The following is an 11,241-nucleotide window of genomic DNA, read 5'->3' as shown; positions in this document are numbered from 1 at the left end:
CCCTGGCAGGCAAGCCCCCTTAAGTCCCCCTCCATCCGCACCCCTGGCTACCCGCATCCATTACGCATTTTTATATTCACACTCGCGTAATTATGTAATGCAAAGGAGCGCCTCCAACAGATAAACAAAGGACAAAAAAGTGTGAACCAACGGATGGGATGGTGGGAAATGCTTGCTTGCCTGATGCAGGTAATAACAGTGCAAATATGTAATTACTAAAAAATTTCGTGTTTGGCTGTGTGCAGCCGCAGCTCTGATGGCAAACTGCGAAATCCGTTTCCTATATTTTCCATTTTCCATTTCCCATTTCCCATTTTCCAGCATAATGAGGCGCCACAAAGGAGTCAAGAGGAGGTGCAGGAGCGGATTGCGGGCGGAGCGTTTTGCTGATGACTCTGTGGGCAAATAATTAGATATGCCGCTGGGCTAACCAGACTGTGAATAGAATGCCAAACACACACACCAGAAAAACACACACACACACATATAGCTAACACACTGTTAGAGGTAGAGCACATCCTACATCCGAAACAGTGGCTCAAAATAGAGATTTGTGGAGTACATTTCAAATTTCGATCTAAACTTATATACGGAAGATATCTTTAACAACAACAAAAATCTGATGGCCAAAAAAATTGTTTAATAGGGGTTTTAGTAAGCTGTGTTTTTATTTAAAAAATATATATAATACTTTAATACTAATTTTTAATTTTAATTGTAATTGTAATGTATATATATACATAATATTTTGTTTTTTTATTTCATAGATACATATAAATATATAAAAAAAAAGGATGAATATATTTATTGTTAATGAATATTTACAATATTTTGTTAATGATTTAAACAATGTATTTGTCAAAAATTGTAACATATTCAAATCATATTTTTTGATGTCGAATTTATAAAGCAGATAAAAATTTATACCAAATCATTTTTACGTAAAATTAAAAAAAAAAATAATTGCTTATAATGAACGTTCTAAAATGTGTTCGGTATTTAAATAATATTTTAATCTTATATCTTATGTATATGGAAAACATATTTCTTACAAATACTAGTTACAATTTTTTTAACTTTTAAATATATATATAACTTTTAAATATATTGAAATCTGTATCTTGTAAACTATCTCATAATGCCTAGTATATAAAATAAGCTACATAAAATCTGTAAATAAAACCCGTGTTAATAATTATGTATCTTGATTAAATCCAACTCTACCCATGCAAAGTTAAGTCTAACCGTAGGTGATTTTCATTTCCCAAAAGACTAAAGCCCAGCGAGATTTTCCCTGCAATTTTCCGCCCAATTTCCATGGTACCACCGCCCGCAAAATTTCCAACACACGTGGAGAGGCCGCTAGCCGCCTACATTTTAGTGTGAAGCCGATGGCAGCTCCTCTGCTCCTGCTCCCATTTTTGCTCCCCTACGTCCTCCTTGGTCCTCCTTGGTCCCCGGCCGCATCCTTCCCTATTCTCCAGCATCCTGACCTGCGCTATTCTGGCCTGACTCGGTCGGATCTGGTTTGGTCGGTTTGCGCTTGAGTCCAAGTTGGAGTTTGAGGCTGGTTTTGGCTGGCACAGACAAAAAATAATTAGGAAACAGTTTATAATTATGTTTTTTAAGGCAAAATTAGCATTTTGAATTAGACAAAAAAAACTATACATATCATACTTATATGAAAACAATTCGCAATATTATTTAATTTATTATTTAAAGCACATTCATTACTATGTATTATATATATTTAATCGATATAACATATAATTGCATATATGATTTAATCTTTGGCAAAGTGGTAAAGCTTTCAGACCCTCTATGTTAAACTATAATTATAATTTTTTCCTTAAACTGACAATGTTAATGGTTTTTCTCTCCCAATTTGCATTTTACCCCTGAACTTGCTCTATTAGAAAAGATTCAAATAATGTTTTTTTCAGTGCAGGGTTAGGGTTCGAGTCGAGGTTCGGATCTGAAACTGGAACTGGAACTGATGTGGTGTGGCCTAAGCTGGCAGTCAAGTGGATGCATGTGGACTCCATCCAATCCTCCGAATCACCCGCTCCATGTGGCTGCCATCGTTGTTGTTGCTCCCGATGCATGCCTCACTGGGCTCCAGCCCTATCCCTAACCCCATTCCCATTCCCATTCCCGTCCTCATCCTCGAAACTCGTGCTCCATCCATCCTCTTATTCAGCTGCAACCGCCGGCTGTCTTTTATTTTAAGCAGCCAACGCGGAAAAATACCTAAAAAAAAATGAGATAGAGAGGGAAATGGCTTGAACTCAAACACACAAAACCTGGCCAAAGTGAAAACCTGTACGATGAAAAGCTCAACTGGGAAAATCTCCGCTTGTGTGTAGACGTCATCGCCCGAAAAAGTCCGGGCAAATCCATCTTTTTTTTTTCCTATGCAATTTGAATAATTTAATGGATTTTTATGAGCAGTAAACTGCGAGCAGGATGGATGCACTCACTCGGTCCCGAATTCTCCGACAGCCACGGCTTGAGACATTTGGCCCGATTGCAGCCAATTCCGGGGAATGCCTGGCGAAAAATGTCCTACCAGTGACGGAAAAATCGCCGTAAACTCGTGTCGAAAGGAATGAGGATGAGTTTGGGGACTGCATCGGCACTTGGGGAAAAACTCACTTAACTTCTTGTCAAGTAAACTAAGTTGGTTTAAAGAAAACATGAAACAAACTGAAATTGTATATATAATTTTGTTTCAAATAACATACAAAATGCTAAAACTTTCTGTTTGGTTTTCGTTAATACAATTATTAACATTATTATTGTTTTTCTTTAAAATTTGTATTTAATTTAATACAGAATTATTTGTTTTATATTTTTTTTTGATAAATTTATTTCTTTATCGTTTAAAATCAGACAATTCTTTACAGAGCCAAGCATATTTTATTAATGTGTTTTTAAAAATACATCTCAATTGTTATGACTAAAACAACAACAAAAAAATCAATTTTAATGTTTTAAAAACATAAGATGATAGTAAGCTTTATTTTAATTTTAAGTTCTATATTCCTACAATCTTTTATTTTTATTTCTTGGTTATAAAAATCTAGATAATTTTTGCTTGCCAAGTTATCTTTTTGCACAGTGATGTAGTTGGTTCCTGTTTCGAATGCTCCGCTGCGTTTCGTTTCAGCTCGGGGGATCGGGTTCTGTGGGCTTATTCAATTTCGCAATCGCCGGCTCTGGAGCCCACTCCTTCCCCCTGAAAGGGGTGGGGTGGGGGGTCCAGATCCCCATGCCTCCGGCCATGTCCTGGCCTGTCTTCCCAATTGACTGCCGCGCCACTTCCGTTTCGTTGACGATGGCGATGCGATGGCCATGGCGATGGGAACACCAAAGGCATCCAAGCGTTCGCCTGCTGAATGCACAGCAGCAGCACCAGCAACTACGCCAGCAGCAACACCTATAGCAGCAACAGCAACAGCAACAACAACAACAACATCAGCAACACCAACAGCAGCAACAACACTGTTGTCGCCGTCGACGTTGTGCACCAAATGCAATAAATTTTCAAGTCATTTCAACTTCCGGTGTGTGGCCCCGATTACAGTTTAGTAGCTGTAAATATAAAGCGATATATACACACCCCTACACAGTAAATAAAAAATCGAATTCAACTTTTGGCATTGTTGTTCAAAAAAACTTTTATACAAAAAAAAAATAATGAACAAAGTTCATTTAATATTTACAGCATGATTTTGCTTATTAACCATAACCATTTTATTGAATGAAGTGAACATAATATTATATTATACATATGTTTAACGTTCGTATAAAAAAAAACGGTGCTTAAAAATAATAATAATTAAAGAAAACTAAGCAATTGATATTAAACTTATAAACTTATTACTACCGACTATTACTCATAAAATCAACAGTAACAAATTGAGATCCAAACTTGGGATAAAGTAACTAAATAACTAAATACAAATACATATTTTATTTGATTAATTATCAGCCAAGCTTTATTTAATATTGCATTAATATTTTAAACATAAATACTTATTTATAATGCAAATTTTAAGTCTAAATATAAGTTATATTATATTGTATTTTATTTTAACTATGCTCGAAGGCTCATTGAACCCATTATCCGTTGGCTCTGATTTTTCTCAGTGCACAGATGCTAGACGGATCTGCCCACGCCCCTCATCAGTTTTCAGTTGCCGCTGGCAACTTTTGTAGCCGTCTGGCACTTTAAAGCTAGACTCCAGATTTGTTTTCATTTTAATGTCTGCTTTTTAATTTTCTTCCCTCGCGTTTTCTTCTTTTTTTTTATATCATTACCGCTGCGAAAAAGCCTAAAGTAATTACTGTTCAATTTTCCGAGGGGTTGGAAAAGCAAGTGCGGTGGGTTGGAAAAGCTAATGGGGGGGAGTTGAGAATTATGAGAGACAACCGCCAGCTGACATTTGCGAAGTTTTCCTCGCTATTTGCCTTGTCATTGTCATGGGCTGTTGTTCGTATTGTTGTTTACCCATTATTACAAATGTGTGTATATGGGGTGTGGGCGGCCATTGTTGTGCCACACACATACACACACATCACCCCTCTCCCTTTCGCCGCTGTGTCTGTCTCTGTCTATGTCTCATCCTGTAACTGTCACACTGCTGGCACTTCATCATCATCAACAACAGCAGCAGTCAACGCTTCTCTTGCCAGCTTTCTCCCGCTTTCTCCCGCTTTCTCCCCGCCTTTCTTAGGACTTTCCCTTCACTGCTGGTGATTAGCGAGAAAGGCGGAGAAAGGGGGTGGCCAAGGAAACCCCACGATAACGTCACTGGGGGCGATGGAAAATGATTGCCACTTGAGGTGTAAACGAGCGCATTTTACAGCGTCTTTCAGATGTTCAAAAAAAAAAAAAAAAAAAAAAAAACAGTAAGGCAAAGATGTATAAAAATAAAAAAGGAAAAAATATATGCAAAAAGGGAAGCTTTCGCAGAAAAGCGGAAAAAGTCTAGCTGAAATCACTGCCATTCCCCCCTCAGCTCTCGTTATCAATATATGCATAAAGCTTAAGCTGCAAATCGACTGACATTAAGCATTATATTCTCTGATATCATGTGTGGCATAAGTGCTTTAAGCGAATTGTTAACAAATATGTTCTGAGGATTTGCAACATATGCTATTTCTCATTTCCCATTTACAATCTTGAGCTAGGATTCTTTTCGAATAATTTTGCGGAGCAAATACGGATTTTCTTATTATAAAATGTAATTGTATTGGCTGTTTTACATATACATTTTCTGATATATTCTAAAAGAATTTGTTTTTGAATGAAATTAATGTTTCATATTATTTCTATATAAAAAAATGTTATATTGTAAAAATGATTTGAAAAATTTATTTTAAGATAAATTGTCAAATACATTGCAAAATTTAGCCACACTTTATTAAAATAGGGGCAAAAATGAAAAGTCCCGCCCCTCATTATAATGCGAAAATAATGTCATTTAAATAGGTCAATCCAAAAATCGGACGAAATTTACAAGTTTCTTACACGTAAACAACACACATTATACATGCGTTTGTATATATATGTTTGTATGTGGTTGCATTTCGTATAACTTCGTTTTTGATGCTATTCATCCATCTACATGGATATAGCTTTGTGGGGTTCGTGGATGGGCGGGATATCCTGAAAAGTGTTAATCATGCCCAAATATTCAAAACCGCATTTGTCTACCCCGAAATGGTTGGCGACTCCGCTAAAATGTCTCCAGAAGTGGAGACATGGCTGATGCGTTGGAAAAACACCGTTTTTTTTATTTTTTGTGCGCCTTTTCATTTGTTTGAAGATCTATGACTATAATAGACTTATTTATAACATTTTTGCTTAACTATTAGTCACAGACGGTAAAAAATTACTCACACCATTTTAACTTTAACATATACAGGCAGGAAATATATGTTTTAAATATAAATTTAAAACAATAAGATATATATTGCGAGCTTTTTTCAAAATATTTCAATAAGATAATATTTATGCTTACATAATTAGCCATATATCCAAAACTTCCTTATTAAGCCAATAAATAAGTTATATTCCGAATACTAGATATACATTATTTTAAGTAGCTCGCATTTATATATTTAATATTGGGAGTATTCATTGAAGGGTTGAGTCAAAGCTATATTTACCAAAGTTCCGAACCAAGTCCCTGTTGGGTACCGCCATGATTATCGATTATTCGAGCCTATCGATATATTTCACAATCAAAACAAATGCCAAGACAAAACAAAAATACAAAATTGGTGTTTACCAAGCCGAATTCAAATAGATTTCTTGTTAAATAAGTTAAGTAATTGTTGATCATGTCTCTCTTTCCCGCCTATGGCGTTGGCCAGCCCTCAGCTGTTGTGGGAGCGAAAGAAACGAACAATCCAGCGAAAGAGGCGGGAACAACGAGCGCGGATTGGAAAAATAACGAGAGTTACATTCAAAAAGATATAGATGTGAACTACATAGCGAAGCAGGCACCGATATCGGACAGCTCTACAGACAGCGAGGAGGACTCCACCGAAGAAGCACCCGAAATCCTGGCCAAAACAAAGGACTCGGTGAAGGCAAAACCACTGGAATTCGATGCCAACGATGAGTTTTATGTGGACAAAAAGAGCAACTCGAACTATAGAACCCTTAGCACCCTGACAAAACCCACGCGACCACGTTACAAGACCCGGATGACCCGGCTCCGGGATCAGGACCACACTCATCGCGATCGCTACAAGTTTTCCGCGAAGAGCAGTCGTTACACCCGAAGCAATCACCAGCCCTGCGATTCAAATCCCACCGTGGAGGAAGTCGCCCGCCTCCAGGAGCAGCTCATCCAGAGCAAGGTGCTCGTCCAGCGGGAGCCGCAGACGGTGGAGCACTGGCTGCAGCTGCACCGCCTGCTGGGCCTCAATCTGGACAAGGCCAATCGGCTGGCGGTGGCGGAGCACCAGCTGCACACCCTGGAAACCGCCCTGGAGCACCATCCGTCCAATGAGCAGATCCTGCGGCTCTACACGGACGTGGCCAACGCCACCTATCAAGCCAGTGAGGTAATCCATGGCTCTAGATCATTGCTTTTTATTAGCATTTATTTGCTTGCTTTTATTCCAACTTTATGGGTTAGAATTCTTTCATACCCAAGAATTGGTTAAGTAATAAACCATATGTAGTCTGTAAAAGCTGCACTATCATTGTACTATCTTTTAGGGATAATAGTTTCACTTAATAACTATATGTATATACTATACTATAGTATATTACTAGATAGTCTTTACCCATATAATTTAAAAGAAAAAGTTTCCAAGTTTCCAACTTGCTGCCAAGTTTATCATTGCCATTATCAACCCAAACTTTCTTTACCACCAAAAAGTCTGCTTTATATTTGATTCTGAGCGTTTTTAAAAAATATATAAACTTGTTTTAAATTTGAAGTAAAGAAAGCGAACTCTGCAAGCCAAAGTTGATATACTCTTGTGGATATAAACAAACTTTTGTATTAAATATTGTGTTTTAAAAACAATTCAATTTGCTCAGATTTTGCTCTTTTTTTTATAGATTAATCTACAATTTAACCTACAATAAATTTATTTTTTATATATGATATAGTTGGGCGATTATAATAAAACCGAAATCGTATTACTCAAATCGCATAAAACGACCTTAATTTAGTATAATTTAACACAAAGTCAATGACAAATTCCTTTAATCAATCTCAGTAACATAAAAAAGTAATATATGATATATATTTATTCTTAGGTCGCTGCCCGCTTCACAAAGATGCTGGAGAGGAATCCCTTCGAATACACATTGTGGACGGCATTGATTATGGTGACCCAAGGCAACATGGCGCGCTGCAATGTGCCCGCTGTGCTGCGGATTTACGCTTACTGCATGCGCAGGATGCACGTGGGCCACACCGACGAGCACAGCCGGGAATTGGCCACCGTGGACACGGATCGGATAATGCTGAAGCTCTTCCACAACTGCGTGCTGTTCCTGCGCCAAACGGGCAACGCAAACAAGATGTTTGCCCTCCTTCGCTTGTCGCTGGAGTTGAATTTCCCGGGATTGACGGTGGATTGCTTTGAGGCGTGCGCGGCGAATGAACGGCATTTGATCGAATACGAGGAGATGGTGCTGCGCTCCGGCATGCCGATGCTCGAGATCTGGACGCGAGTGGAGCGCCTGCGTCAGGCCTATTGCTACCTGCCCTATCCACAGTCGGCGCACTCGACGACGGATGCACTGGCTGGTGGACTGGACACAGAGCGCTGCATCTTCAGCGACGACGTGGTGCCGTATGCACATGCCTTGAAATCACCAGAGAACCGTTTGCACTTGCTGCTCCTGGTGGTTCAACTGACCAAAATGCCGTTCGTTCGGAGCGCTTGCCTGGCGGCCAAGTTGCATCCACGCAACGATGAGTTCGGCGAGTCCGAGGCCATTGAGATGCTCTTCGCTGCGCTGGCGGACAGGCACTCCTATGCCGTGGCCCCAACCCAAATGGCTGGCTTCGAACTGGCCCTGTTGGACTTGGCCAAGGAGATTTGCGTGCCGCCCAGCTTTATGCCGCACTTTGTGGGTCACGAACTGTATGCGGATACCATAAGCGGCCTGCTGCTCAAGTGCAGCGAAGCCTTCAGGATGGAGGAGCGCAAGCGAATGGTGTTTCTGCTCCTGTGGCTGCGATTCCAGCGACTCCTCGTCGTGCTGCACAAGCTCATGGGCAAGCTGACTAAGACCCATATGAAGGAGACACGCCTGCGGATTCGCAATCAGTTGTCGTTGCCTGCGAATCGTGACATTTCACGTTTCTACACGGAACTGGCCATGTGCGAGTTCGAGGGTCTCGAACGGAGCGATAACGAAGACCGTGTGTTCAACTTGTTCAAGAAGATCTTCGCCACGGGATCGCAGATGGGCTGCGATTTAACCTGCCCGGACTTGATGCATGCCTACTTGGCTTGTGCCGAGATGCTGATCCGATGCGGTCGCTCGGATGAGGCACTCCACTTGCTCAGCTGTGTGTGTTTGGGGCGACATGCCGATACGCTGACCCCTGAAGCGGCGGCCTCGGGGATTGAAGAGAGTTTACAGAGTGGATTGGAGCTTTTGAAGGAGGAAGTGACGGCCCTGGACTCGCTGCCCGATGAGATGCCCCTGGAAGAGTACTTCCTGGCCAACAAACTGCTCATCCTGTTGCGCGCTCGCTGTTTGCTCAATCGCTCGGTCGTGGACAAGACATGCGATGGGCTGCTGCAGCACCAACTCAGTGCCGAGGCAGCCAAGAACAGCGAAAGGCGACGCTTTCTCAGGGAGCAGGTCATGGAAATACAGATCCTGCGGCTGCAGTTGCCTCACTCACCACCTGCTGAGGTGCAGAGACATCGGGATGAGAAGGAGAACGGCCGCTACCTAAGGCCAAAGACTGTGCAACTGGTGGAGCTGATTGTGCGTGGACTGGGCGAGTTTCCGCGCAATCTCACGATGCTCCAGTGTTGGGCCGGCTTCAAGACGATGCTGTGGCACCGACAGCGCGCCCTTTTCATCCGCACCCAGGCGCGCATCATCGCACTGGTGCACTTGGTCATCGCCGCCCGGTGGCGCTTTGCCAAGGCCAACGACGAACAGATGCCTCTGGCGGACCATGTGCAGTCGGCGATGCGCAATCGTTTGCTCAGCATGTTCGAAACGTTCCTGCCAACGAACAGGAATCGCTCGGCCGTCGAGGAGGAGCAGTATCGCCTGCTGCGCAGGAACTCGCTCTATTGGCGGCTCTACCTGAAGTGCCTGTCCGACACCAGAACCAGCTTCGAGCGCAGCAAGGAGTGCCTGCTGACCGCCATGGACGAATGTCCCTGGGACAAGGCTCTGCTGATGGACGGCGCCCAGTATGTGCCGCAGGATCTGCCCTATCTGCAGGACGTGATGACCGAGAAGGAGCTGCGCATTTACGCTCTGCCCGAAGAGCTCGACATCCTGCGCGAATCGTAGCTGTCCGTGGAGTTTGTTTTTGGGTTTAGCTAATGTTTGTTACTCTTTATATGAATATATATATACATATTTGACCCCAGAAATTACTAATTTATATTTTCGTGTAATAACATTTCTTATTCTTAACTAAACCTTATCAAAATTGGCCTACTGACATGCCTGTGTTCTGCGATAAAGTGGTCTACATCGAAAATTTGCAATCGTTTAAACAATTGATTCCGCGGGGGAATCACTTCAAGAGTCGCATATCGAATGGCAGGGATTAGTTGGACTCGCCTCCACCTGCCACTCGGTACTTGCCACTTGCCACTTGCCACTCAGCTCCTGCGCTTATTGCGTTTATTGTTTTGATTGTGTTATCACAAGATAACCGAAGAAACCTCATAAACCAAAGCAGCGCCGAGTGCAGCGTTACACAGCTGGGGCGGCGATTCTAGCATCTGGAGTCCATAGGTTGTAATACCAAAAAAATGTTCACAGTAAAATTTCAAATATTCGTTCCTTAATGTTGGTACCAATATAATTTTAATTTGAACTTGATTGTTTATATTTACATCAACTTGTACTTACAAAAATAATGTGATAAATGTTTTTTTTCTTTAAACATTAATATATGTAATACAAATTTAATTATTTATAAAACCATACTTTGTCCTTACTTCAATAAAAAAGTTTTCTTAGTTTTAGAACGATGTTAGTTTGAATATTAAAAAAATGTAGCTTTTACAAACAATTTTGTGACTTTTTAATAAAAAATTTTAATATTTAAATAAAGAATCTTTTTCATTAATTTAAAAAGCGCTTTATGGTAATAATATACAGAGATGATCAAAAGTAATTACAGAAATCAAATAATATATGCATATAAATTGTGAAAAAACTTTATGACCACCTCTGTATATCAGAAATATAATATTCTTTAAAGAAAAATAAATTATCTGTCTCCTTAAAAAAGAAAGTAAAATGAATTAATAGCGAGATCTACTTTTGTGACTGCAACTGTTGCGGTGCGAGCGAGATGACTGACGCGCTGCGTCGCTCGCCTCGAATGTTGCGTATGCGCCCTGTCCGCCCAGCCACTTTCGACTCCTGTGCGTTACTGTTGCTCTTCGGGAATTCGTGAATTCGGGGCAATGGGAGGGAGGGCGGCGGTGGGGGTGGATTGAAAAGCTCCGATCTGAAAGCTGTCTGAGCGTCCTGGCTGCTGGCTGGCT

General features: G+C 41.0%; 1 protein-coding gene across 1 annotated transcript; it reads left to right on the top strand.

Annotated features, from left to right (window-relative positions):
* The first annotated feature begins 6,260 nt into the window (after positions 1-6,260).
* On the top strand, positions 6,261-10,106 carry LOC108144995. Its single transcript, XM_017270159.2, has 2 exons — positions 6,261-7,083; positions 7,790-10,106. Exons 1-2 carry the CDS (start codon positions 6,352-6,354, stop codon positions 10,025-10,027), a joined length of 2,970 nt encoding a protein of 989 aa, XP_017125648.1. The 5' UTR covers positions 6,261-6,351; the 3' UTR covers positions 10,028-10,106.
* Positions 10,107-11,241: the final 1,135 nt, after the last annotated feature.

The sequence above is a fragment of the Drosophila elegans genome, unplaced genomic scaffold, assembly GCF_018152505.1.
Source record: "Drosophila elegans isolate 14027-0461.03 unplaced genomic scaffold, ASM1815250v1 contig_149, whole genome shotgun sequence".
NCBI lineage: Eukaryota > Metazoa > Arthropoda > Insecta > Diptera > Drosophilidae > Drosophila > Drosophila elegans.
The sequence above is the reverse complement of the archived record's forward strand: the minus strand, read 5'-3'. Positions and strand labels throughout refer to the sequence as shown.